This window comes from Ursus maritimus, unplaced genomic scaffold, assembly GCF_017311325.1.
Source record: "Ursus maritimus isolate PB19 unplaced genomic scaffold, ASM1731132v1 scaffold_16, whole genome shotgun sequence".
NCBI classification, from domain to species: Eukaryota; Metazoa; Chordata; class Mammalia; order Carnivora; family Ursidae; genus Ursus; species Ursus maritimus.
The window spans coordinates 53,034,887-53,062,756 of record NW_024424008.1 but is presented as its reverse complement, the minus strand read 5'-3'; the positions used below and the strand labels follow the sequence as shown (position 1 = coordinate 53,062,756).

Below are 27,870 nucleotides of genomic sequence, written 5' to 3'. Positions count from 1 at the left end.
GTTTTTTTTTCCTTTTTTTCCCCTTTTTTAAGACCCTAAATTGTAGTAGTGAATGTTCAGTTTAATTGAAGTTTTTATTTCGATTTGAATGCATTAACTAATCAAGTGTTTATGAGATATACCTGATGATAACAATAAGTTTAAATTAACAAACAATAACCTAGCTCATTAACTAATGAGATTGATCTGGCCACACCCTGCATTCTCCCGGGTGGGTTTGGGAAAAGAAGATCAGGTGGGAAGAGTGACCACCTGGGATGCTTTGCAAAGCTACTCCTTCTAGAACGAGAACATGGGGGTGCAGGATTGTGGAGTGAGCAGGGCAGGAATCCGAGCCCCTCCACGTCCTAGGATCACTCTGACGTCTCCCTCCCCACCCCTTGCAGCCCCATCCCTTGTTGGGGATTGGTCCACAAGCATCTACCACCTGCTGTCTCCTTGCCACTCCTTATTCTCATTTAAGTGGTGACTCCTTGCTCTGGGATGTGCATGCAGAACCCATAGACCCAGGCGGTGACTCGGGTTGGTTCTGGATTTGCTGGTGTAAGGTTTCCCATTAGGTAGGATTTCCCACAGCTTGGCTCCAGTCCTGGTGGATTAGAAGTGAGCATGCCCAGAATGGCTTGCCCCTGTTTTTGACTTGACTGCATGCTATTTAGAGGTTCCCATGTTTCTGTGGGCTGCCTCTATTCTGGGAGTGTCATTCATTTTTGCAGCCAGTGGACATTCACTAAGCGCTGAGTGTGCCTCAGGTTCTGTGGACTTAGCACTGGAGAGAGCTTACGATATCCCTGCCCTCAAGGAGCTTACGTCCAGTAGGAGAGAGACTTGATTATAAAGTCACGGTCAAAGACATCAGTGTGCACAGAGCACCAGGAGGAACTCACAGGGGGAGGGTGTCTCTTCTAGAGGGTGGTAGAACTTAAAATGCCTGCCAAGAATGGAATTTTGAAAGGAACTGGTAGGGGAGAGACCCGGGCCACCATGGTGACATGCATTGTAGCTGGGGTGTGCGGGCTAGGTCGGGGTGGGGGGAGAGAGGACAGGCTTTGGAAGGGAGGGACGAGGCAGGACTGTGGGCCTCGGTAGCAAGGTGCCCTGCATTTTTACCTGCAGCAGCGGAGAGCCACTGAAGGCCTGAATGAGGGAGTGACACTTGGGTTTTTTTTTTTTTTTCTTGGAAAGGATGGACTGTGGGTTTTTTGATGTACACTAGCCTGGAGTATAGGATTTCTCAGGCCCCCTTGGAGGAGCGGCGTGCCTGACGATCTTGGGGCATGGTTGGAGGGTAGATAGGCCCATGCCTCTAGCCCTGGCTAGGGGTGGCCTTTCTTTGGGAATCCAGTCCTAGCAGGGGTCGGTCCCCTGTACTCAACCCTCCTGCCTTTCTCTGGGCGCTGTGAGCCATGCCTGTTGAGAAATCTCCCCTGATACCAGTCTCTTCCCCATGTCAGAGCCCCCCGTAAGGAATATGGTCTTTGGCCGATGGATTTTCTGATTCCAGTGGCAGCATGGGGTGGGTAGGGCATATCATCGGGGGCCTGGGTCATCCGTCTGGCAAGAAAAGGACTGGAGGGGTTGGGGCTGGAAACCAGGTTGGTTCTCTCGTGCTTTCCCCTGTCCTGATCCAGTGGAAGGGAAAGAAATTACAAGATGGCAAAGATCTATGGATTGTACTTGTTCCTTTTTTTTTTTTTTTTTGGAACACTTAGCTTTGGGGTTCAGGGTCTTTCTTCCCAAAGACAGGGAACATGGGGGAAGCCTGGTAGCTGGACAGTTCCCTGAGGTGGCGAGGTGTGGTCCCCATGCTGAGGATGGGAGAGGCGTCTTAGGGTTTCAGGGTGGCCTCTCAGGACCTGCTGCTTGCGTCTGGCACCTCTGAGCACGAGACTGGGGGTGATCCAGGCAGATCTGACCCGTGGTCAGTTCGTCCCCTCTCTGCCTGCTCTCCAGTGAATGTCCCAGTCCGTTCTTCAGGTTCACTCTCTGCCACTGGGCCAAACCAGGATATGACCCAGAAGAAACTTCCTCAGGACCCTTACCTCCCTCAACACGCCTGCAGAGGCGGACACCGGGGAGGTCTGGGGGCAGAGCACAGAGAGGGTCAGCCGGGGGCGGCTTGGGGGCCCACTGCCTTCCCTTCGGTCTGTGTGGGTGATGGGGTGTGGACAGAGGGGAAGAGGGGAAAAGCAGCCACTTTCCCCAGCTCGCTCTTGAACACTCTGTCCAGCTCAATTTGGCCTGCTTCCCGAACTTTTTCCCCAGGGTGATCGCTTCATACCGCCTACCGAGCAGGTCTGAATGTTCTGTAGCATTCAAGAGTTTATGATCGCTTGCAGATGTGCCTCCAAGAACACACTGTACCCAAAGCAGAAATTAATGCAGGCTTGACTGCTGTCCAAGCCCATCCACGGGAGAGAGGAAAAAGAAAACAAAAACTGTTTAATGCTGTTTATAAATTATACACTGGCTGATGAAAAATACATTTCTTCCCCCCTGCCCCCTTCCTCACCAGCCCCCCGCCCCCGCCCCTTCTTGCGTTCTGCCTCAGGAGCCTAAATGGAGACCAGAAGAATATGGTTTTGCTTTTTAGCTCCTGTTTTGGCTGGGATCCGAAACCCTGCTGCTGATTCACAGCCAGAGTATTTTTCCCCTTTACCTGATGAAATATACTGATTTTTCCAGCCCAGATGGGGTGCTTTTGGTTTTGTTGTCTGGGTTCATTTTTGTTTTTTGTTGTTTTTTTTTTTTTTTCGGCTAGGGGTTGTGTTTACAGCAAGTGACAGGTCCTGTGATAGCACAGGGTGTGATGCCCAGGGGCAGGTAAAGCCCCACATCTGTCCACCTCGGTGCTGCTGGGTGTGCGTGCCTGGGCTCCCCAGCCCCGAAGACGGCACGTCGGGCCAGCCCCACAGAGGAAGTTCGCAAAGTTCATTGCAGGTCATTGTATTAAACAGTGTTGTACCACGTCTCTCCCACCCCTGCACCTCCAGCCCCTGTGTGAAGAGGGGTTCACATATCCCTCCCCCCAAATACACATGTCTCTCTCTCCATATGGTGCCTTAGCAGGGGTTTGGGAAGCTCGTTGCATCTACCCCTCTGGATTCCAGCCTCTCCCCCTCTGCTCAAGTCCCCCATCCCAATTTATTCTATAAATTCGCTTCCACATTATGTCTATCCATTTACATGGCTTTTGTGTTTTTTAATACTGCTAATGTTTATCATTTGCCCAACAGGCTCGACAGATTTTGCTTCCTGTAGAGCACTGAGCTTTAGAGCCCCCTCGTTGCTAAGTAGCAGTCTCCCTGTACTGTAATGGGCTGATTTTGTATTCCGTTCGGCGCTGTAGCTTATTTTTGTATGCAAGACAAAGTGTTTTGATGGAGGACGATTGCAGCAGTGTCTGGAGGCTGTTTGGAGTTTTATGGGCTGTACAGTACACTGTGTGCTCTCCGAACAGAACACAGGCTGTTGAATTTTGGATTCGATTTGTCATTTTTCCCCCCTCAGAGAGGAGCCTGTCAGATAGAACATTACTTTAAGGGTGGAGGAAAGAAAGTGGAAATTATGTAATAACCTTTTTCTCTCTCTCTCCCTCCCTCTCTCTCTCTGTGTTTCTCTCTGTCTCTGATTTTTTTTGCCCCCAGAATAGGGTGGTTTCTCCCCCACGCACGCCCTCCCACCACCCTGTGATCTTGTAGCCAGGCTGGGCGATGATATTCCCCTGGGGAAGTGAATGCCCCTAGAGAGGAGGATGTGGGGGCTCCCTGTCTGTCTCGTTTATGCTCCTCCTCTCTCCTTTTCCGTTACCTGCTCCTTCCATCCTTCCTGAATTCTAAGCTGTTTTGCTGGCCCTTGCTTTGGTCTGAGGATAACTAGATGCTGGGGTTGTAGGTAGGGGAGGAAGTTGGCATGGGGCAATGCTGCTTTCCTATTTCTAGGGCCCTCTCACCTGCCTTTTGCTTCCCAGATGTGCCCCCCCCCATCGAGCTTTGTGGGCGGTTGGCCACTGCTCTCCTCCGTGGCCCTCACCCCGGCCCTCCAGCCTCTGTGCCTGGGCCCGCTTTGTGGGCCTGCGTTCCCACTGAGCTACTTCCTGCGGTCCTTCTCAGCGCCCTCTTCTGGGCTCTCTGTGGTGGCCAGGGGCCCGTTTCAGTGTGACTCTCTTCTCCCCTTCCGTGCCCCGCAGTCTCCTCTCACTCCATCTCTTTGTTCCTGTCCTCACGGCTGTGTTGGGCTCAGCCCTGTCCTGATGCTTCTCTGTATTTTCTGTGTTCCTTCTTAGGTCTTCATCTGTCTTTGTGTCCATCTGTCTTGGTTGGTCTTTCTCTCTCTCGCTCCTCAAAACTTCTTAGCTTGGAAGTTGGGTGGGGTTGGGGTGGGGAACAACACTTGCCACCGGCCAAGAAGGCCTGGGGAGGACTCCTGAGCAAGTGCCCAGAGAGTGCTCTCAGAACCTGGAACCTTGTGTGCTCCTTCCCTGGCCTCTCAGGGAGCAGCAGGGGCCTCCTCTGGCTTCTCTTCCGCTCTTCCCGGGTCCCTGGATGTTTTCTCAGGTTGAGCTGAGCATGGGCCAGCGGGTGAGCAGGGTTTGCTTTTGCGAGGCCCACATTGGACGTTGCTGCTGAGAAGCACGTCTTGCTGGCGCCCGTTCTCAGAGATCTGTCCCAGGCACGTGGGTGCAGTGCCCGCTGGGCACCGTGTCGTTTGCGCACCCTCACGCACTGGTGACCTGGCGTGGTGCCTGGCCCACAGAGGGCTTCCGGTAAGTGTTTGTGGAGAAAGTGGACACCCTGTTGCTGACGTGTTCGTGTTTCTGGGGGCAGATCTCGGTTTGGTGGGGCCTGGCGCTTACACAATTTTGGGAGCCGTCTCTCAGGAGATGATGATTTTAAGGGCTAGAACCCTTCCCGGGGAGTGGGCTGGTGCAAGGGTGGGGCCTGTGGCTTCAGCTTGATTTTATCTTTGTATATGCACTGGTGAAGCAAGCCCTCGGCGTTGCTCGCTTCAGGGGCACAGGCGTCTTTGGTCGGCCGTGAGGAGCGGCTGGTTGAGGGCCCCACAGGTGGAGCAGTGGAGTAGGGAGAGTCAAAGCTAAGGCCAGGAGGGTGACATCTGCTCCGTTGTGGGGGCCCCCAGAACATGGCAGCCGTGGTCACAGGCCTCACGTTTGCATTCCACGAGGATCAGGACAAATCCTCCTGCCTTTGGTAAATAAATGGTCTCTGGTCACAGTGGACCTGGATTTCATGTTCTGTGGATTCCCCGTTCTCTTCTCCAGGCGGCTGGGTGGTAGGGTCGGAGAGTAAGTCCCACTCACTCAGCGCCGCCAGGGAGATCAAAGCCCACGGGAGCATCCCGGCCTCCGAACCAGCCTTCAGGGACTGTCCGTGAAATGACAGGACAAGCACCCTTTTCCTAGTGCCTCCATCTGCTTGGGTCTGTGGCTTTGGTTCTCCCGCTTCCCTGGGCAGTAGAGTTGTGTCTGCCTGGGGCAGAGCACTGGTTCTCTTATGGAGCACACACACGTGCGTGTGTCTAGGAAGGAACCACAAGGGTGAGGGGTCCTGGAGGTGATGGGAAGTATACATAAGGCTCTGGGAGTCCCTTCTTTGGAGCTTCCAGACTCACCAGTTGGTTAGGGTCAGTGGAGAAAGTAGGATGGGACAATTCTTTGGGAAGGGCTCTATTTACTCCTTGCAGGGTGCCGAAAAGCTGCAGTTAAGTTCCCAGAAACCAGGGGCATTTGTGTGTGTGTGTGTGTGCGTGCGTGTGTATGTGAGAAAAAAGAGATTGAGAAGAAGCGTTTACATGAAATACTCAAAATTGTTCCTTTGCTGTAATGGGCCCACACAGACCATTACCTTGCAGATTTAAAAACTAAATGAGCTCATCATATCTAGTGACTTCTACCGACATTCATGCTTGATTGCAAAGCCTGTGTTACCTCTGCATTTGAACTTCATCATTGGTTATGAATTCTTGAATGTTGGTGGTGTGATTCCCCCTCTCGGGTTCAGCCCCGAGCACGTCGGTTCTGTGGGATGGATGGGCATGTTTCTCAACAGGACCCCACCGAAGAACCTTTTCATTTTAAAAATAGCCCTGTGCCCTCTAGGGCCGAGTCTGGAGTTTCTGAGGAATCCAGTGGGCCGAAGCGGGGGCATGGGTTGACTTTGGAGGGGGCTGACGTTTTGCATTTTTTTAATTTAATAATTGGAGTTTCATGTGAATGATTCTCTGTGCCGTGCAGTACTCTGCATTTTCAAAACTGTCTCTTCCACTTCGGGTAAAGGAAGGGAGGGAAGAAGTACCAGCAGCAGCATTCTGTGGGCAGAGGAAGAAAACAAGAGAATGGGGCAGAGAACGGGCTAAATTTAAAATTGTAATTGGCTGACTTCCACTGGCTTGCGGGTGTTTTAATGACTCATAATAACTTCATTTAAAACCAGCTGAGCAGAAAATAGATTGGAGAGGAGCCTCGGGCCATTATGGATTTGTTTTTTTTGACAAGCTCGGTTTTGAGCAGCCAGGAAGGCTCTCAGAGAGGGCTTGGCTGTGTTCTCTCTCTCTCTCTCTCTCTGAGGGCTGGTGGTCTGCCCGGGAGAGATTGTATAGAAACCAGGGCTGCTTTTTTTTTTTCACCCCCCCTTTTTTAACTGATTAAAAATAGATGCCTTGAGGTATTATTTTAGCATCGGTAGGATTTTTTTTTTTACTTTTGATGTGGTAAATGGAACATAAATAAAATTGTTTTTGAAATTACTGAATTAATTAGGTAGTAAAGCAACTACAATGCATACATTTCTCCGCTGGTCGCCCTGGTCCATATTTGGGGGGCGTTCCCCTTTTTTCTCTGTCCGCTCCTCCTCTCCCCCTGCAGCCCCACCTTCCTCCCCGTGTGGACCCTCCCTTTGAATGGCAAGGTTCTTTTATCATCCTGGCAGTAGCTAAATGATTTTTTTTTTTAAAGATCTGTAGGATTTTGACTGGGTTCGTTCTGTCCAGCTACCCAGTCAGCTCGAGGAAGCACGAGTTTTGGGAATTGCCAGAAAAGGCTCTAACCTGCCTCTAGTCCTTTCAAGTAGATCCTGCCTGTTTCCCATGCTAGGAATGGTGCCAGCGGCGAGTGCTCCTTTTTCTCTTGTCTTTTCAAAGTCAGCCGGCTCAGCCATAGGATGTGTCTGTCTGGGCAGGACAAGAGGCCACCCCCCATCTGATTGCTCAGAGCCATTTATCTACCCCCTCTTATGGCACCTGTCACCTTCTTTGTGTCAAAGCTATTTATTTGCTTGTCCTTTTTTTGCCTGCTAGACTCTGAGCTTCTTCAGAACCCGTGATTTATTTCCACGTCCCCCTCACTACCTAGCAGAGCAACCTGCATGGTGGTTATAACTCAGTCATTGTTTGAATAAACTAACGGGCGAGTGGGTGAGTGTGCGGATAGGTGTCTGGTAGGGAATAGCTCTGAAGCTCCCTCCTTCTTCCTTCCAGGCCTGGGACTCAGCAGTCTGGACGACCAGACCAGGAATGGAGGCAAAACCTTATTGGTAGTCCGCTCTGTTGCTTCCCTAGGGTCAAATACATCACAGACTCTCAGTTAAGTTCTGTTGAATAAGTGAATGGTTCAGGATGGACGGTGGGGACAAGGGAAGGAGCGAAAGGTACTTTACTGAAGGCCTGGTGCGTTTCGGGCACAGCGCTTGGCGCTCTGTATGTCTGAGCTCAGCTATCCTGCATTGACTTTGGAGTGTGGATACTGATTCCATTTTGCAGGGGTGGACACGAAGGCTTCAAGAGCTGAAGAAGTCACTTGCGTAAGGTGAGACAGCCAGGAAGCGGTAGAGCTGGGTTTGGAGCCAGGGCTGTCTGCCCCCTCCCCCCACACTCTTGCTTTTCTAGCATACCACGCTGCTGCACCTGTTCCAATGCTCGCTTCTCTGTGGAGGTGCCCAGTGTCTCAGAGCCTGGGATGCTGAGACGGGGAGAGCCAGTAAGGCCCTGTCCCTAGGGATCCTGGAGCTCGGGCGGTGTGGCCCAGTCATTGGCTACTGCTCGGGACCTTGTACCTGGGCCACCAGGAGCAGGTGGGTGGCTTGTTAGCCCCTCCCTGCTATGCCGGACTCATGTGTTGAGCTGCACTGCCATGGTGACCATTACTCCTCCTCATTGCCTTTATGGGGCTGGGGATTGGGTGGTTCTGGGAGTGTTTGGCCCTCCTAACCAGGCAAGAGCTTGGTCTTGTCACTTTCCCAACACCATCCCATACAGAGAAGAGGGGCAGGCCTGGAGAGCTTGCCTGGGGTGCCTCTTGCACGGCAACAGCTGGGTGCTCTGCTCCTGGGGGGAGGCCCTCTGGGATGCTGAGTCAGGAGTGAAAGGGTCAGCTCACCGGTGCTGCATCCCAGAAATGTGGGTGTTCTGATGACTTAGGTTGTCACTAGCTCCTCAGAGTATCATTGTCTCTGAGTGGGACATGTCAGGGAGATAGTGGCCTCCCTGACCTTTTGGATTCTGTCTAGCGAAACTGTGGACCACTTGGCATGAAGCTTGTTATATCTGTTCCTCAACAACCTTATCTTCCCCAGGCCCACACTGTGGATGCTGGAGTCTTCTCTGGGGCAGAAACGTCAACCAAATGGGAACCAGACACCAAAGGCTGGGCAGTAGAGAAACCCCTCTAACTGTTCTGGGTCACTACATGTGGCTTTCTTTGGGGGGGGGGGATCATTCATGAATAGATTCATCACTTAGCAATGATCCACTGAGGGCCAGTGACAGGCAAACCGTGGCAGAACAGAGAGGCAGCTGCCAGGGTCCCTACCAGCCAGGGGCTATGGGTCTGGCTGAGAAGATGACACGAGCCGTCAGCAAGGCTGGGTGTGCTCACGGTCCCTATAAAGGGGAAAGAGTAAGTGACAACAGTGTACAAGAGGGAGAAACTCCCAGGGACCAGGTCGATGAGCAATGGCTTCAGGAGGGAGGGTTGTGGGGTTTTGTTTTCCTGCTGGAATGTCCAGATGGCGCTTCATGGTGGGCAAGGGGTCTGCTTTTCTAGACAAGATGAAGCAAGAGCTTCTATGAGTTAGAGCCAGCCTCTCCCTTCTCCTCCTCCTCCTTTTCCTCCTCCTCCTCTGTCCACAGCGGTCTTGAGGAGGGCTAGAGCCCAGTGTCTTGTAGTGGAGAATCCTCAGAGTTCTAAGGATGTTATGACTGTCCTTGGCCTGCAGGTTGAGAAACTTTGCGTTAAAAACTAGAAGCTAGCGCTTCAGGTGGTCCCACCGTATTGACCTATCCGCAGAACAAACACGAATGCACAAGTGAGCTTCAAACTCGACACAGATCCAGAGGAGTGTGTATTTCTCACACTAGAGTAGAGGAACCCAAATAGGCTGAGTGCCCAGGGCTCCCCGAAGCCCAGGTTGAGGACACATAGCTTAAAGGGCTGTGCTTTGGAAAGGATGAGGTCAGAGGCCCTGGAGGGAAGTGGAGGCACACGGGGGACCAGCACCCCAGCCTACTGTAAGCCTTTCTTGAAGGAGGCCCCAGCTGCCCCCGCAGGTGGGAAGCCAGTGGGAGACAGAAAGGTGGGTGGTCTATATGGCAGTGCTCCTTTAGGTGGACCCTCTCCAGGATTCAGCCTGACAAAGAGGTCTCTTCAAGACTCCCCCCCCCTAGTTAATATGTTCCCTCCTCCTTCCCCACAACCACCCCATTTTGGGAATTCTTTCACTTGCCAGGAAAAGGGGGGGGGGGAGTAAGTTCTAAACTTTCCATTAGGTAGTTGGGATAGGAAGTCTTCCGGGGTAGTTGGATCAGGCCCCAGCAGCTCCCTCACTGACTATTATGGGCTAATGGAGCACTGGGAGCTCATTGGCGGCTGCAATGCGCATTTTGTTGGAGCAATTAGGCAAGGCCACAGTCATTTTCAGTAACGAGGTAACTCCAGGTAAGGAGAGAACTCCCTGAAACTTTTGATTTGCTGGAGTCTTCCTCAGTTGCCTTCATTCTCATGGGCTGAGGACAGACAGAGGCCCAGCGACCAGATCTTTCAGGAGGTTGCTATCCGTCACGGGTTTCTGTCTGACAGGCCCAGATCTCTGGGCTCTCTGTTGGGGCCTGATGGGAACAACCCAGTACATCTGGGAGAGCCCTGCTGGGTCAATTTTGCGCTGGTTGAGATTTGGGGGGCCCAGAGTCAGATGCTCTGGAATAGAAGATGGTGAGGGACAGGTGCAGGCTTCGGAAGCCTGGGGACAGCTGACCAGGGAGTAAGGAGAGTCACGTCCGGTGTCTTTATCAGGGACCGATGTGCTGAGAGCAAGACCTGACCACAAGCAAGAAGGCCCCAATCATACCTTCTTTCTCTCTCTCGGGGTCTATGTGTCACGGGTGGGTGGGGTGTGGGCCTGCGTAAATGGGACCAGTGTAACTCCTGGCGGGGGGGGTCTTTCTTATCCCAGAGGATTCTTTTTTTATTTTTTTTGAGTGCACGGGTGTGTGTGGGGTTGGGGGTTAGGGAGGGGCAGAGGGAGAGAGAGAATCTTAAGCAGGCTCCATGCCCGATGTGGAGCTGGACGCGGGGTTTGATCTCATGACCCCAAGATCATGACCTGAGCTGAAATCAAGAGTCAGATGCTTAACTGACTGCACCTCCAAGGAGCCTCCCCACCCCCCCGCAGAGGATTCTTTATGGTAGAACTTTCTTATACATGTTGCCCTCCCAGCACCTCTCACCCTCAGCCAGACCCTTCATCAGGAGGTAGGAGCCTGAACCTGCCATCCACAAGGCTTCTGGGCTAAGTGGGCTGGGAGGGGGCCTCTCAGTGCCCTTTGATAGGGGTGCTGAGGCCTGGCCAAGCTGAACGTGTCCTCTGAGTGGCCCTGCTGCTCATCAGCATTGAACCATGCCCCTCAGAGGACAGCATGTAAGTGTGCTTCTAGATCTGGCCCCTGGCCCCCGGGGGTAGGGGTGGGGGGCCGCCAGAGTCACTGTCACCAGAGCACTCCATCTTTCTGACACTGTGGCCCTGTGTGGATTTCTTCCCTCACTTTTCAGCCCCAAACAGCCCAGGCAGAGTTGCCTAACACACACACACACACACACACACACACACACACACACACGACCCTTCTGTTCTCCGTCTCCCACTTTAGTTTGGAGACTCTGCCGCATCTCCGGCCTGGACCACCTCCTTCCTCCATCGCACAGCTATAAACGCTGGTCGCAGGCAGAGGCTGGCTGCATCAAGGCAGGAATGTGGTGTTTGGTTAAATTGTAAAATTAGCTAGGGAAGTTAATGAGGCATCCCGCCTCTGCCTTCCGAAGAGCAAGAAGTTTATAAAGGGGCTCTGAGCACCTTGCCTATGAAGGGGAGGAAGGGAGGAACGGAGAGGGGAGGGGCTGGCTGGGAAGGCAGAGGAGCCTCTCCCAGGTAAGCTTGCAGGCCTGGGACCCAGCTGGAAGGGACCCGAGAGGTCATCCAGCCCTCAAAGCTGCTTGGGACAGACTCCATCAGTCACGTTGAGTCCGTGGAGCTCCTTACCCCGTGTCTACAGACATCCCGAGATTGCACGCGACTGGCTGGTGATAAGCCATTCTAGCATCAAATTCCTTTTTTTTTCTGTGTGTGCAAGGCTGCAGAGACAAGGACTAAACCCTTTGTCTTAGAAGGTGCCCATAGCAGAGTAGAGAAGAGCAGGGACAGGAACCGTGGCGGTTAGCATTGGACTGAGGGCCGACAGGTGCCAGGTTATTGTGCCAGACACTGCATGATCTCACTCGATCCCCACAAGCCCCCGCTGATGCTGGTGCTGTTACAATTCCACTGGATACGGAGGAAACTGACTTGACTTGCCCAGATTGCCCCGCAAGTAAGAGGCAGAGTTGGGGTGTAAACCCGGGCTTGCCTGCCCCTGATGCCGCGGGTCTTCGCCTCTGAGACCAAGGCATTTTCATCCCTTTTCCAGGCTGCTCTCGTTCCCCCCCCCCCCCAGGCCCTAGTTCACAAGGCACAGATTGCATGCTCGTGAATGTCACCCCAAAGCTTTGGAAGTCACGGTCTCAAAGGTGCGTGCGAAAGGGCTGCCAACAGTCTATTTTCTGCACACACCAAATTCTCAGGTCCTTTAATTACACCAAACAAACCTTCCTGTTTTCAAGCAGCAATTCGATGTCATTTTAGTTGTCACATTCGCTTTAATAACGCCTAACATGGGGACAGTTATCTCCCCCAGCTCTTTGCACAAGGTCGGCCAGAAGAGGCAAGTTGCATTTTGTTGTTTTGGGTGGGGGGTGGTTCATGCTAAGAAGGGGCATTAGAGTGTGACAGGCCGTATTTCTGTTTTGAAAAGTGTGGAGTCTCAAGGCTTCTGAATTTTGAGCCTGAAAATGTCAGTGCTGGAGTTGTAATGTAACACCTCAATTATGTGCAGGGGGTAAGAAGGAAAGACTCCGAAACCTGCAAGGTTCTTTAGATCCACAGCCTGGGCCTCAATTAAGGTCTCAGAAACACCAAAGGCAAGCCAATGAGTGTCATTTTTAACCAGTTTGAACATTTTACTACTTCCTAACATCAGAAGCACCCGGGCTGGAGAGCCTGCTTCTTGTCCTCAATAAAGTGATTAAGCTGAATGGGTGTTGGGGGGTATTATTAGGCTGAGATGGGCTAAAAATAGAAATGCTCTGTTTTCTGAAAGCCACAGCAGGCCTGGAGAGACTGGCAGCCGCGACGTGCCACCAAGGGGCCCGCGGAAGGGGGAGGGAGGGTGGCAGTCCCCTGGGCTCGGTCTGAGATGGGGCGGTGGGTGTTGTGACGGGCGAGCCAGGTGACGGGCCTCTTTCCCAGCTGTCATCGGGAAGAGAGGAACAGTAGAAGCTGTGGACTGGTTGCTCCTGCCTTGGTGTTTGCCCCGGTTTGTGTGTGTGTGTGTGTGTGTGTGTGTGTGTGTGTGTGTGTGTGAATTTACAGGAACTGACAACTCTGCAGTCTAGGGATGGACCCCTTAGCCTAAGGTTTACATATTTAGCCACAAACGAATTGGATTTGCGTGCTGTTCTTGGGGGAAGGGGTCCAATTTGGGCAGTGAATAAAGGGCAGGTTATAAGGGGCACAGGCAGGGGGGTGGCAAAGGGAAGAGACCCTTGTGGCCAAGAATGAGCATCTGTTCTGTAAAGCCCCGATTAGCAAGGCTGCCCAGGAAGGGGGAGTAAAGAGACTTTTTGGTTACGTGAAGGTCAACCAAAGAAACCTTATCTATTTCAGCCTCTGAAAGAATGAGTTTGCTGTCGTCCATCAATGTGAGAGTCCATTTTTCGACTTTGAAGATGATTGGTTTTTTTAAAGATTTTATTTTGAGAGAGAGCACATGCAAGCCGGGGGTAGGGACAGAGGGAAAGGGAGAGAGAGAGAGAGAGAATCTTCAGCAGACTCCCCACTGAGTGCAGAGCCCGACACGGGGCTTGATCTCACAACCCTGAGATCAGGACCCGAACCGAAAACAAGAGTCAGAGGCTTAATTGACTGAGCCACCCAGATGCCCCAACAACAGAGTGTTTTTTATGATAGAATATCTTGCTTGCTTAGAAATCAAAAGGAGAATGCTGAGGAGGGGGGTTAGTCATGGAGGGATATTTTTTCTTTCTTTTTTTCTTTTTTAAGATTTTATTTGAGAGAGAGGGTGAGCGAGCACAAGCAGGGGGAGAGGCAGAGGGAGAAAGAAAGGGAGAAGTAGATTCTCTGCTGAGCAGGAAGCCTGATGTGGGGCTCGATCCCAGGCCCCTGGTATCATGACCTGAGCCAAAGGCAGAGGCTTCACCGACTGAGCCACCCAGGCGCACCCATGGATTGGTATTCCTAACTGGGGTTTTATTGTAAGTCAGCTCTGAGGATCGGCCTTACCTCTTCTGTAAAGCCCTGCACATTTTCATGTCCTTGACCTCGTTCCTCTCCTACCATCATCAGGTGGCACTGAGGGGCTATTTTACAGATGGAAAAAAGGCAGTCGAGTAAATCAGGATTCTAGAATATACCAATGTGTTCCACAGGGCCAGATCTAGACCCTGGTGCTCCTGGCTCCCAGTCCAGCCTCTGGTGGACAGTGCTGCCACACCTCGGCCCCAGGAAGTGGGAGCTGCTCTTAATAGAGAAAATGCTCAGAGACGAGCGTTTGCCTGGAGGGGGACGGCCTCAGAGCTTGTGGGAAAGACCTTCAGCTCCAGAGTGTGGAGGGTGACAGAAGACTTGAGCGCACTGCCTTTCGGACCTTTTTCTGTCCCCCTGACTAGGAACATTTTATTCTTTAACCTTTGATCGCATCAAAGGCCTCTGTTAGGTGGGCTTTCCATGCTGCCACCCGGATTTTGTTTCTTTGATGCGTACTAGCTATGAGACCTTGGCTAAGTGAACCAGGTTTTTCAAACTTGCGTTTTCACATCTTCATGATGGGGATAATATCAGAATTGAGGGGAGAGTTGAATGGAATATGGCACAATAAGCCATTAGTACAGGGCTTATTTCATAATATTCAATAAATGTTTGCTATTTGTATTCTTGTTATCATATCAGTGCTGCAGTAGAGCCCTACTGCTCCACCTTGGGGGCAGTCCTTGCAGGACCCCTGGGACCCTGGGCGGGAAGAGTTAGGGTGCCGTTGCCCAGAGCCAGCTCCATTGTGAGGCGCCTTCATGTGCCTTGCCTCATTTAAACCTCCCAACACCCCAAGGCCCTGCTGCTGAGTGAGTGGTGCCCCTGGAGTTGTGCACTTGTGGGGCTGGAGGAAGGTGTCAGTGGCTCCTTGGCAGGTGAGGACACCGTGGCTCCCAGAGGTCAGAGGCAGAACCACAACGTGGGGACGGCTGGGGAGGGCTGCTGTGCCCTGCCTTCCCTCTGAAAATAACTCAAGTGAGAATTTAATTGGAGGGAGTGTCAGGGAATGTTGGGGGACTGGGGTGGTGGCAGACCTCGGTTCGAAATTCTGTGGGCAGGCAGGGCTTTGATCTTGGCCATTGCCCTTGGAGTGGCCTGGTTTTGCTTTTCGCCATTGTCCAGACAGTACTCATGAATCTTACACCTTGGGGAGGTGTGTGGGGGAGGGGGCCCCTAGGCCAGATTTCCGGGGGAAGGCCTGTGATAGAAGACTCTGAAGGTGTTTCAGCAGAAAGGAGCAGGGTAACTGAGGTTGAGAGGAGGAGGCCAGAGGCTCGGGTAACAGAGCTTTGAAGCTGCTAGATGCCAGTAGAAACCCTTCTTTCCATTCTGAACCTCTCACCTGAGAATGAGAATGCCCAAGTCATGTCCAGGGGAGAAGACAGTTATTGGTATCCGAAGGTTGAAGAGCTATCCCATAAAAATCATGGCAGAAATCCCTAATGACCTTTTTACCTAGTCTTTTACAAAAGCCAAGATGGCAGCATTATCTTTCTTAAACAAAAAGCTGCGAGCACCTGAGAGCGTCAGTGTTCCCTGGAACCCCAGGGTCAGCCTTTCCCTTGGCCTCATTGGCTTGGCCCCGCTCTGTCTGGCTAATGATTCTCCCAGTGTCTGGACTGTCTGTTCCACGTTGCCTGCCTGATAGAGCAAGGTATTTCCTTGAGAAGGAATCCCCTGGCCGAACCAGAGAACCCAGCCCCATCTCAGGTTAGCCAGCGCCTTCCCATTGCCAAGGGTTGTAAGCACAGGAGCTCCCTTTTATAGCCATGGAGAGCGGTCTTTGCCATGTGCCTCCAGCTGCTTCTCACACAGCACCCGTCCATCTTTTCTTCACCCTGAGACGTGTCCCAATTTGAAACTTGTCATTTACGGATGGAGAGATGAAGCGGCTCGCCCAAGGCTACAGAGCGCAAGCGGGGCAGTCGGGACTCAGTCCATTTCTCTCTGTGGTGTTTCAGGAGAGCTCTCCTTGAGCCCCTCCACCTGCCCCCCCACGGTGCCCTCTCTCATCCCAAACAGCTGAGTACCTTGTGCGGTAGAGCCCCGGGGAATGCCAGGTCTCCTCTCTCTAGGGAATTCGTTGCAGGTGGGCCTTCCCCCGGGAGCTGTGGGGCTGGAATCTTATGGGCTGGAGTTCCAGAAGGCTCAGGCCAGGGCCTGGCCTCCTGAAACTCAACCACGTGGTGAAGTGAAGTTACTCTATAATCACAATAGCTATCCGTACACCCGCTCTGTGCCCGGTATTTCTTACAGGGTTAAGATGGGGGGGTTAACAACCCCATTTTAAGGAGGGAAGTGAGGCTACAGAGTTGGCCTCAGGACCATATTGCCAGTGAGGAGAACTTCAGTGCCGGGTCTGGCCACCAGCTGTGCGGAGCCTTCACCTCAAGATGTCTGAGTTGGCCCAGTGTGTCTGGAAGGATGTCTGGTCCATCAGAGCCGGGGCTGACATTCGCCTAACAAGAGAGGGGTTTGTGTCATTGCGTTGATTACCCCCATACCTTGATTAGCCAGTCATGGAAGTTGCCTGGGGAAGAAATGGGCTAAAGGCAGTGCTAAGGTGAACCCCCAAATCAATACTCTTACTTAGGCTTTGGGAAGATTTGCACACTGTTGTTTTTGCTGTGACAGATTTATTATCCTACTTGTATTTCACTTATAATAATTCACCTTAAATAGGTTTGCACTCATTTTAGTAGGAGGTTGATAGTGCTGTCAAAACTTGGCCATGAATGTTGAGGGTCGACTGGAGAGGTGCCTTTTCTTTGACCTTCTCCCAGGGAAGAGTGATCGGGGGCTCTGTCTTTATTTGTACATTGTTGGTTTATTTTGTTTTGGTTTTTTTAGTGGGGAGGGGCAGAGGGAGAAGAAGAAAGAGAATCTTCAGTAGGCTCCATGCCCAGCGTGGAGCCCAACATGGGGCTCGATCTCACGACCCTGAGATCATGACCTGAGCTGAAATCAAGAGTCAGACGCTTAACGGACTGAGCCCCCCAAGCGCCCTGTAGATTGTTGGCTCGTAGAGGGGTTTCTTGAAGGTGCTCAATCGTTAGTGTCCTCTGCCTCTTTTTATCTTCCTCTCCCCAGAGAACATCTGTTGAAGACTTTTCAGAATAGGCAGCTTTTCTCCCTTCTTTCGTTCTCTGTGTTTTGGCTGGGGTGGTAAGAATATTGCAAACGTTATGATATGTTTGCTGCATGCCTTTGATGTCTTCATGGGCCCCAGACGTCACCAGTGGGGGAGAGTAGTGGAAACAGTCCTGATGTTAATGACAAGCAGCATTCTTCGAGCAGGTCCTGTGTGCCAGGCTTGGTGTTGCAGACTTTACATCGACTATTTAAATGGATCCTCACTCGGCCCTGGGAGGTGGCTGCTCTGTGCCCCAATTATACAGGTGCAGAAATAGGCCCGGACAGGAGAATTAGCTTGCCCAGGGTGGGAGCTAGAAATGATAGACCCGGGACTTGAACCTGGTCTGTGTGAGCCCAGAGCAGGGGTTCTGAGCTTCCCTAGTGCACAGCTGTATACTGAGCACATGGGTTTGCACTGGTCAGGGGCTGTGTCTGAGCCTATTGGGTTCCTGCTGGTGCTGAATGTGGTGACCAAGGGAGCTCTCCAAGGCTCTCTGAGAATTGAGTTGCAGAGATAAAGGGACAAGGAGGACCTGTTTTCCGTGTGGAGCTTGAGATCAAGACCACAGGGTCCCAGTGACAGCCAAGGGCACCAGGGCACCTTGGGGCGTCCCGACAGCATGAGGTTTATTGGGTAGGGTAAGAAGTGCTCTCTCAGACCAGAGACGCCTCAGGATTTCCTTCTGACCTGTTCCACGGTCTCATCTTCTGTGGAGAGAACACCGAGCCACGTGTGAGAGGTCCAGCCACTTAGCAGGTCATCAATGGGAAATTGACGTCTAGAGGTCTGAAAACCTGCCACTCACGGTCCCCGGTTAGTCCCGTCTCTGTTGGCACGGCTTGGAGACAGTCCTGGTGGCTTCCTCAGTCCTACCTCGGATTGGGGCCTGCACCGTTACTTCATCACCCCCCCGGCCCCCCTCCCCTGTCCTGTCGTGGGAGCCGTGCCCCCACTTCCTTGTCGGCTAGAGCTCTCCTCGAACCATATCCTGAGCCAGTCTCCTGCTCAGCCCACATCTGCCCACTGCTTCCCCTCTTCCCCGAATGAGTGTCCCTTACAGAGATTCTAGTGCTGGATCAGTTGTTGTTGTGTTGCTGCAGGAGAAAGAGCGAGCTAGAGAGAGAGGGGGAGAGAGAGCAAGCGAGCTCGCCTTGCAGAGCCTCTCGGGGAGTACACATCTCCTTGAGTGAAAGAACACGCAGTCCTAGCCTTTGGAGCTGGCAGCCGGTGTCCTGCTCTCTGTCTGATAAGAGGTACTGTAAATAAAACTGTACACCATGGCCCGTTGTAAAACGCCCCGTGTCTGTACTCATTGTTCTGACGGCTTATGCTTTCTTTGGGTCTGCTGTTTTGGTACACTCTGTACTTCCTTATGTAAGCAGGCATGCATAGCTCATCAGAACATTCAAGATGTTTATTTTAAAATCTCAAGGAATTAAAAGAAAAAGCACACACTACTCCACATTAGATGCTGGCAAATGTGAATTGTTTTTTCAGCCCCCCCCCCCCCCGCCTTCTTATTAGCATGGGGGTAGGAGAGGGAGGGATTTTGCTTTTTTTTCTTCTTCTTTCATTGGCTTCTGCCTTATTTACTTCAGAGAGACACCAGCCCACTTCTGATTGAGTTCAGCATCTTCTACTCCCCTTCCTGGATGCTGGGGACCCCCCACCCTGTTTCTGGTGGGGAGGGCAAGTAGGGAGGAAGGCTGCACCCTTTGCCGAGGGGAGGCGCCAAGGGGGCTGTGGGGGGGAGGACAGCTGCGGGGAGCCTGACGAGCTTCTGCTGGATGGAAGGCTGGGGGGTTAGAGAAAGCTTTATGGTTTTACAAGGGCTTTCCTGGCCCGTGTCTTCTTTGATTCCTGAGTTGAGGTGATCCTTAGCACTGAGCGAAAGGGCCCCCTGCACGTGGAGGCCTTAGACCATCTCTAGCCTCCTTGGGCTGTGGTGGCTGCCTACTTTCTTTCCATCCCACCTTAACCTGTGTCAAGCCCTCCTCCTTCCTAGAGCCCCTGTCTGACCTTCCGGAGGCATCCAGAAGTCAGGGAGAAGTAGGAGAGAGTAGGAGTCTGGGAGATTCAGAGGGTCAGGCACTCCTGCTCCTCCAGGGTAGCTCGTGAGGCACCCTTGAGCCTCACCTGCAGGGTCCCCAGGGGATTGGCAGGGCAAGGACATCTGTCTGTCCCTTTACCGTTGAACCTCAGATAAACTCTGTGCCTGGGCGGGGAGTGGGGGTCGCTCAGCAGATTACTGCCAGCCCATCCAGGGTCCACTGTGGCTGCTGGACGCCTCTTGGACAGGAGGCTCCTGAGTGTACTGAGGGAGGGTTTGCTTTCTTCTTGTGGGGGGTGTGAGCCCTGGGCAGCTGGGAGGGTAGCAGAGGGTGATCGTGCTGCAGGGGAAGCCCACAGCCCCATTTCCAGCCTTTCCTTTCTCTGCCTGAGTGCCAGCCGAAACCACGTCCTTGAGTGTTCAAAAGGGCCAGTAGAGAACCCAGAGTCTGTAGAATAAGGACTCTGCCACCCCCTAGGGGACAGCCTGGCAGTGCCCTGAATGGCCACTGCCCTCTTCCCAGGCCAGTTGTGGGCCTGGAACCTGCCAGAGGGCTTCTTTGTTTATTGACCCAGTAGCGAGCGCAGCTGCTGGGCAGGCAGGGAGCAGGCCACTGGGAAAGGGCAGGGACAGGCCAGAGGCCAGCCCTGCCTGCTTGCACAGAGCTTACAGTCTGCTGAAGACAGAGGAGAGCCAGGCAGCGCGGGACGCTGGCCTGTGGCTCCTGCGGCTCATCCGGGGGTATTTCCGAGCCGGGCTGGTGAATAGCTGCCAATACTGACATGTTGGTCCTTTGACAGATTTTCCTGCTCCCCCAACAAGACAATCACTCACCTTTAAATGAAAGGCATGAGGGGTGTGCGTGTGTGTGTGTGTGTGTGTGTGTGTGTGTGTGTGTATGAGGAGATTATAGTGAAATATGTCTTTATAAATGTGAGACTCACTTTACACGAGATTAATGACCTCTAAATAACTGTACATTGAACTTCAGTAAAATCAATCATACTTGGCACAGAGAAGTTCTTTAAAGAAATCATGACCCCGAGCCTGACTGGTGATGGTAGCTACTCCTTACTAGGTGTGTCTGTCTGCCCCCTCCCCCCCCAGAAGGCCAAGCCCTTTACCCACCTTGTCACATCCTCTGAGGGACTTACTTTTGTTCCCATTTTGCAGAGGAAGTGACAGACCCACTGAGATCAGGCATCTTGCTGGGGTCAGGGTCACAGCTCCTGACTAGCCTGGCTGGGATTCGAGCTCTGATCCATCGGACCTGAGTCCTGGGCTTTAAAGCACACTCTCCTGCGTCCTGAGGTTTAAATAACGTCAGTGAGCTCTTGTATCTGCAGAGTGCTTGGTGACCGACGAGGAGTTTGTGTTCATTAAGGTCCATCTTCCCCTTCGATCTTCACCACGGCAGATCCCATTTCCCAGCTCTGGAAGAAGGGTCATTGTGGTGTCCGCAGCCGTGAGTGGCTGGGCAGGCCCAGGACCCGGTGCTCCCCGCTCTAGATGGTGCTGTTCGCTCAGATCTGTAATCGCAGGGGAGGATGGCAAGGGTCCAGCCCGCTCCATCTTCCAGCTGTTCTCCCTTTGGCTGTGAATTTCTGTCCCTGCCGTCCGTCCCCTACTCGACCCCATCTCTCCCGCTGTCCTCACTGGCTCCATTCCAGCCCATTGGCCTCCTTTGTCTGGAATGGGTTTCCTTGGACTGGGGGGTGTTACTGCTTCCTTCAGCTTCCCCACTCAGATGGCAGCTTATCACAGAGCTCTTCTGTGCCGACCCCCTAAAGATAGCAGCCCCTGGCCTTCTCTGTCCCTCTTCACTTAATTTATTTCTCTTTTCATCACTTGCCTCTACCTGGTTTATATTCACTGGGTTTTTAAAGATGTGCCTTCCCTTCTAGAATGTAAGCTCTCTGACGGCAGGGATTTTGTCCGTCCTGTTCATTTACTGTAATCCACCTTTGGGCATACTCTTGATGGACATCCAAAAGATATCCCTGTGTGTAGGAAAGCTATGGCAAGGCATGGCCATCCCTGAGCTGGGCCCTGGTGTTCTTCCCACTCCCAAGATGAGCCTCAGGAAATTTTGTGGGGGGTAAATGCTGATCTATCCCCATGCACCCATTGTGCTCAACTGGCATGACCTCCTCCCTCCCTCCATCACTGCCTCGCACTGATGCTTTATAAGTGTATTAGTGCCTGAATGATGTCACTGTAATGCATTTTGGGAATAGCCATGTGGTTTATACACACTTGAATTGCTTTGAATGCAAACCTGACATCATGGCGAAGGCAGCGGCGAACAACATATGCACAGTAAACAGGCAGAGACTGTCTTATTGATTAACAGATGAGGCCTCTATTATTGATCAAAGCTTGGCGAGGAAATTTATCACTTTTAATTTCAGGGCTGCCAAATATTTCTGCCTCTGAGCCAGCCATTACAGAGACAATTTAAAGGCACATGCCTCCTTGGGAAGAGGGGGTTTCTGCCTCTCTTTGCTGGCTCCTGGGCCCTGGAACTGCCTGTCTTTGCTGTTGGGCTCACCCTGGGGCATTGGGGGGGCTGGGGTCTCGGTGGGGGTGGGTCCCAGGGCTTCAGGAATGGAGCCTGAAGTGGGAGCCAACGTCTGTGGTCTCTGCACGTGATGAGAGTTCTGACCTGTCTGGGTGGGTCAGGCTGTGCACGGAGGCCAGGGCACTTTCACAGCCTCAGCTCAGTGTCGTGACTTCAAGGCAGGCGGGGAGAGGGGAGGACACTGAGGGCAGCCAGATGTGGTCAGGCTCGGGCCAAGCCGGCAACCTTGATGAGCTCACATGTGCTGAGCTGTTTTTATCTCCATCTGAACTTGTCCGATGGCACACATCCGGCCCTTCGTTTCCTACCTGCCCTCCTTCCTTTCTCTCTGCTCTCGGTCCTTAAAACAGGTGCCGCTGTCGCCGTGTGGACGGCTGTTTTCTAAGAACCCTCCGCACCACATCCCTTTGAGGCGGAGGCACAGACACTCCTCACCTGGCTGTTGGGCTCCTGCAGGAGGCAGAGCCCCCGGGGCTCTCCAGGCCCTGCTGCAGCCTCGGGCCTCCCCAGCTGCTTTCTTCTTTAGGGAGCCCTGAGAATTGTGAGAACCAAAGAAAGAAATGCAGCACAAGTCAGATCCCTTACAGATCCACAGGAAATCATTGCTGGCTAATGATTTGGGACTGGGGAGGATTTCTCAGGGCAAGAAGGCTGTGACTTCATCCACCCACCTCGTCCGCACTGCTCTTTGAGGTACTTGCTGCACTTCCAGAGTAAGTGGATGAAAAGGGGTCCTGGCTGCCACCTGAGCGGACACACATTGTGACTGTCTTGCCGTCAGGTTCCTTCAAAAGCTCTTTCTTGAAGCCGTATAAGGCACGTACGGGTCCTTGGTCCAAGGACACCCGGCAGCCTGAAGGGACACCCGGAGGTGATCGTGACCTCCCCGTCTCCAGGCAAAATTCCTGCAGCCACCTAGTACAACTGGCAATATTTATATTTAAAGTTCTTAAGGAAAAGTGACTCCATATATTCCCTAGGGCACCTTTTCATTCATTTTTTCAGCCAATCAACGAAAATTTACGGAGTACCTAGTAGAGGGTATATATGGCTCATCAGTTGGAATATAGACAAGGTCGGTGTTTTCCTAGGACCCGACATTCTGCATGTACTCTGGGATCCTTTTACCCTTCACTGGCAAGAACTGTTTATTGCTGTTTAACTTAAGCCCATACTACAAATTGTATTCTGAATTCTGTTCCTTAGAGTTTGTGCTCTTACTCTAAGGAAGAAGTTCTTAAACTTTTTGAAAAAGTATTGGAACCATTTCTCCAGCTAGAATTTCACACAGAACTTTGATGTATCAAAGGAGCATATTGGAATTTTATTTTCTTGAGTTGGGGAAAGGAAACCCATACCTCACCTTCTTATCCGTCAAGTATCTTTGTAGATGGAGCGCTAGGGAAGCCAAAATACACAGAGATTAAGAGCAAAGGCTCTGAAGTCAGGCTGCCTGGGTTTGAATGCACTTCTGTTACGCACTGCTGAACCTCTCTGAGGTTGGGGTTTCTTGTCTGCTAAGGGGGGGTAATAGCAGTATGTACTTTTAAAGGTTGGCAGGATTAAAGGCAACAATACGTCTTAAACACTTTGCATCGTGCCTGGTATCTGGTAGAGCCTCAGGAAATCGAGATGGTTGGAAAGCAGCACTAGGTTTCTACTATAATTATGTGTAAGAAGTTCTACCTCAGGGTGGCTGGGTGCTCAGGGTCCTGGGATCGAGCCCCGCATCAGGCCCCCTGCTCAGTGGGGAGCCTGCTTCTCCCTCTCCCTCTGCCGCTCTCCCCCTCACTTGTGCTCTCTCTTGCTCTGTCAAATAAATGAATAAAATCTTAAAAAATTGTTCTGCCTCTTATAAGACTCCAATACAGCGTAAAGCACAGCGTTGAAAGGAACGATGTGCAGGGCGTCCTGGGATGGGCAGAGTGGAGCCGGCGTGTTTGATATGCACACACTCCGGTCTTGAGGATGGAAAGGGGCAGAGAACTGGGACCTGGCTGTGCTCACGCTCATAGACTCAGGGAGGGTCCTGTGGTTCCACCCAGGGAAGGTGAAGACAGCTCCCCGGGGAGCTAGGTGGCTAAGTGGTCAGGCCTCACAGCCACCAGGAATTTAGAATCAGTGCAGCTTGTGAGCCATGCAAGTGCTTGAGCAAGAAGCAGGAAGGAAGCAAGTGGCCTTCAAGACACCTGCATGTGTTGGTGAATCAGACCAGCTGGTGGGTGTGGTGACCATGATGAGTCCAGCAGTGTTCTGGGCTCCATCCAGCAAGGGCCCGGATGGGGCAGGGAGAGTCGGCAGGCAGTGCAAAAGATGCATCCAGAAGACCTTTCGAATGAAAGCGACCAAGGCTTAAGACAGGTGCCCCCTGAATGAAATCATGTATTACAGCCTTGAAGACTGTTAGCAAATGGTGAAAAGTCTTGTTTGTCTTGACGCTGTGGCGTTGTCGCCTTGAGCCTTGTAAATAATGGTTCTGAAAAAGTTTATCAATTTGAATCGCACTGAATTGATTTTGTTGATTGCACAAATACGTACAGTAATCGGTTCCCACTGGGTGTTGGGCTGATGCAGCTGTGCATGCGACGACATGCTCCCCTCCTCGGAGAGCTTCCAGTGTGGCAGGAGGCAGGGATGGGTCGCCAGGCATTTAGAAGAGCACATGGTGAGCCTCTGATCTGGAACATACAGGGTGCTGTGGGAGCACAGGGAAGGGCTGTGTCCTCCAGACACGGGGACAGAGGTATGGACGCTGGTGCAGAGGATGCTATACTGGGGCCAGAAGTGAGGGGCTAGATGTCAGACACGGGAGGAGCAGAAGGCCTCTCAGTGGGGAAGAGCCTGGCCCCTTCAGGGACCCCGCCTGGCTGAGTGGGTCTGGAGACCAGGCAGCAAGTGTTGAGGGGTGAGAGACGAAGCAGGAAAGATAAGCATGTCCAGAAGTACCTTGTGAGTCTTGGTGAGAAGTGTGGATTCTATCCTGAAGGCACAGGGAAGTCATTCAGGGATTTTGAGCAGTCGGGTGCAAGGGGGGTAGTTGGGGCAGACAGTCTAGTTTTGGGCGTACTGAGTTAGGGGCTGTCCAAGTAGAGGTACGTCAGCAGTTCCTGCCTTCCCATAAGGTACAGTCTAAGCAACAGGGCACGTTTGCCTCATTGAACCCTTTACTCCTCTCCGTGCCTCAGCTGGAGCCAGCCCCCCAGAATCCTGCTGCTTCTTGGGGCATCTCATCGGGACCCCGTCTCTGCTCATGTTGGTTTTTCTGATTTTGTTCCCTCTTCTCTCTGGGAGACCCCTGGATGGTGGCATCTGGAGCTCAGTGGGGTGGGTGGTCATGTCCTGGAGGAGGGGCTGGGCTGGGCTGGCTGCTGGGGCCAGTGACCGTCCCTGACTCAGGATCGTCACAGGTATCCAGCCCCATCCCCCAGCATCCACCTACACGATTTCGGCCCAGGACGCCTTCCCCACAAACCGAATATCACTCTCACGGTGGCTGCCTCCCCTCTCTTTTCAGCGGGTGCCAAAGCCTTTGTTTGTGACCAGTGTGGAGCCCAGTTTTCGAAGGAGGATGCCCTGGAGACACACAGGCAGACCCATACTGGTGAGTTGACTGATCCCCACTCTCCAGGGCCTCCAGCATGCCGGTGCGTGGAGATGGGGTAGCTTGGTGGCACCCTCTTCCAGCAAACATGCCAGCTAGTCATGTCCTGGGGAGCTTGTGCCACGTTCAGCTACTCTCATGTGTGGGGCTGGCTGGCAGGAACGTCCACGTGTGACCTTGCCTCGTAGGGACAGCTGTCCTGGATGAGGTCTCACAGGTCACCAGGGTCCCATCTTAACGAGCCTTCTAGCATGCTCTTGTTGAGGTCTTAGAAGGTCCGCGATGTTATCTAGCATCCCCTTCCCTTGGTGAACGGTCAGGAAACCTCTCGCACTCTATCTGAATACTTCTGAAACCCTCAGTGGCCACAACGGGCTGGTCTTCCCGCTGTGAGTCAAGTCATGGGGTCACAGAAAGCGGTGTCTACATAAGGATGCGTGTGAACCGTTCAGCTGACGATGAGATCACCTATTTGGTGTTAGAGCCCTGGTTGCTCGGCCTCAGTGCCGTCACCAGTCATCTGTGTCACTGGGGCAGCCTTTCAGTAACTCTGTAAGGTGGGAGGCACCTTCCGTGTCGTAGATGAGGACCCTGCAGGGAGGGACAGTGACTTGCCCAAGTGAATACTGGAGCCAGGAGCATGGCAGCTGGGATGGCCTGGGTCTCACCCTGGCTCTGCCCTTCCTGCCCGCTAGACCAGGGATCTGTCCTTGAAACTCTCTCACTTGGGGTCACCTCGTCTGCTAGAAAAGCGGAGTCATAATTGTACCTGTCTCCATAGCACCGTGTGGTCACGACGATGAAATAAGTTAGTTTATTTGAAGTGCTCTGCAGAGTGTTTGGCTCATAGTAAGCATTTCATCCATAGGAGTAGATGTATTTAAAATATTGATTGACTTCTCACAATGTGCCCCGCACGCTTGTTGCATTTAAGGTATGGTAACGTATGAGTCAGATGGCGCTCCTGCCTCTCATGGAACTGACTCTGATGGGGAGACAGTATAGCAAGAAAGTGTGTAATAGAACGTCAGGTAATAATACGCGCTAGTAGGAAAATGAAGCAGGGTAAGGGGAAGAGAGTGATAGGGAGAAAAGTGGTATTTTAGATTAAATGGCCAGGCCTCTCTGAGAAGGTGATATCTGAGCAGAGTCCTGATGTGAGGGAGTGAGCCTCTCAGAGGGAACAAGCACTTGCAGAAAGCCCTGAGGCTGGGCTGAACTTGACAGGCTCAGGGAACTGCATGAGGAGCCTTGTGGCTGGGGGGGGGGGGGGGGGAGGCAGGGAGTGAGGCGCAGAGAATGGTGGCAGATGAGGTCAAAAATCAGCTGGGTCTCTCAACCCTAGTAAGGAATTTAGATTTTATTCTGCATGTGCTGAAAGTCCATTGGAGGGGGATAAAATTTTTGCAAAGCATATCCCTGATAAGAGACTACAGTTAGAAAACATAACTCTTACAACTCAATAATAAAAATACAAATAACAAAAATACAAATAACCGAAATAAAAAAATGGGCAAAAGATCTGCATAGACATTTCCCCCAAAATAGACAAATAGTCAATGAGCACATGAAAAGATGCTCAACACCACTGGGCCATCATAAGGGAAATACAGATCAAAATGACAAGTCGTTTCTAATGCCCATCGGGATGTGTCTGATGCAAAACACAGGCAGTAAGAGGTGTTGGCGAGGACGTGAAGAAATCAGGGCTGGTGGGAATGTAAAATGGCGCAACCACTTCGGACAGCAGTCTGGCAGTTTCGCAAAAGGGTAAACATAGAGTTACCATATGCGGAGCGATTCTACCCCTAGGGGTCTGCCGAGGGAAATGAAAACATATGTTCTCATGAAAACTTGCACGTGAATTTTTATAGCACCATTATTCATAATAGCCAAAAGGTAGAGATGACCCAGTGCCCGCCCACTGAGGGATGGATAAACAAAACGTCATTTATGCCCAGGATGGAATATTATTTGGCTATAAAATGGGGTGGAGGAGTGATACACTCTGCAACATAGATGAGTCTTAAAAACGTCACGCTCAGTGGAAGGAGCCAATCACAAAAGGCTGCACGTTGTATGATTCCATTTATAGGAAACTTCCAGAATGGGCAGATCTACAGACAGAGAGTAAATTAGTAGGTTCCAGAGGCTGGGGGAATTGAAGGGAAATGGGGAGTGACTCTTGGGGGTGATGAAAATGTTCTAAAATTGATGGTTGCACAACTCTGAATATATTACAAACTGTTGAACTGTATGGTTTAAATGCATGAGTTACATGTTATATGATACATAAATGATATCTCAGTAATATATGCACACCCCCACCCCCACCCACATGCGTGCGCACAAACATGTATAGAGAGAAGGAAATAATAGTCCATTGGCGGGTTTTGAATGGGAGAATGACATGACTCGATTTATGTGTTAAACAGCTCACTCTGGCTCCCGTGTTGGGAATTGACCACGGGAAGTGTGTCAGTAATTGCTGTGTAATGAACCGCTCCGCCAGCAGATTAAAGCAACAGAGTGTTATTATCTCTGACAGTCCTGTGGGTTGACTGGGCTCAGTTG

General features: G+C 52.0%; 1 protein-coding gene across 3 annotated transcripts in view; it reads left to right on the top strand.

The window, feature by feature from the left end:
• Positions 1-27,870, top strand: part of ZBTB16 (zinc finger and BTB domain containing 16) — a 180,526-nt gene that overhangs the window by 98,919 nt on the left and 53,737 nt on the right. For all 3 annotated transcript variants that reach the window (XM_040631206.1, XM_040631204.1, XM_040631205.1), the window contains exon 4: positions 25,210-25,296. In XM_040631206.1, coding sequence (XP_040487140.1) covers positions 25,210-25,296 — 87 coding nt within the window. The remainder of the gene's footprint in view (positions 1-25,209; positions 25,297-27,870) is intronic.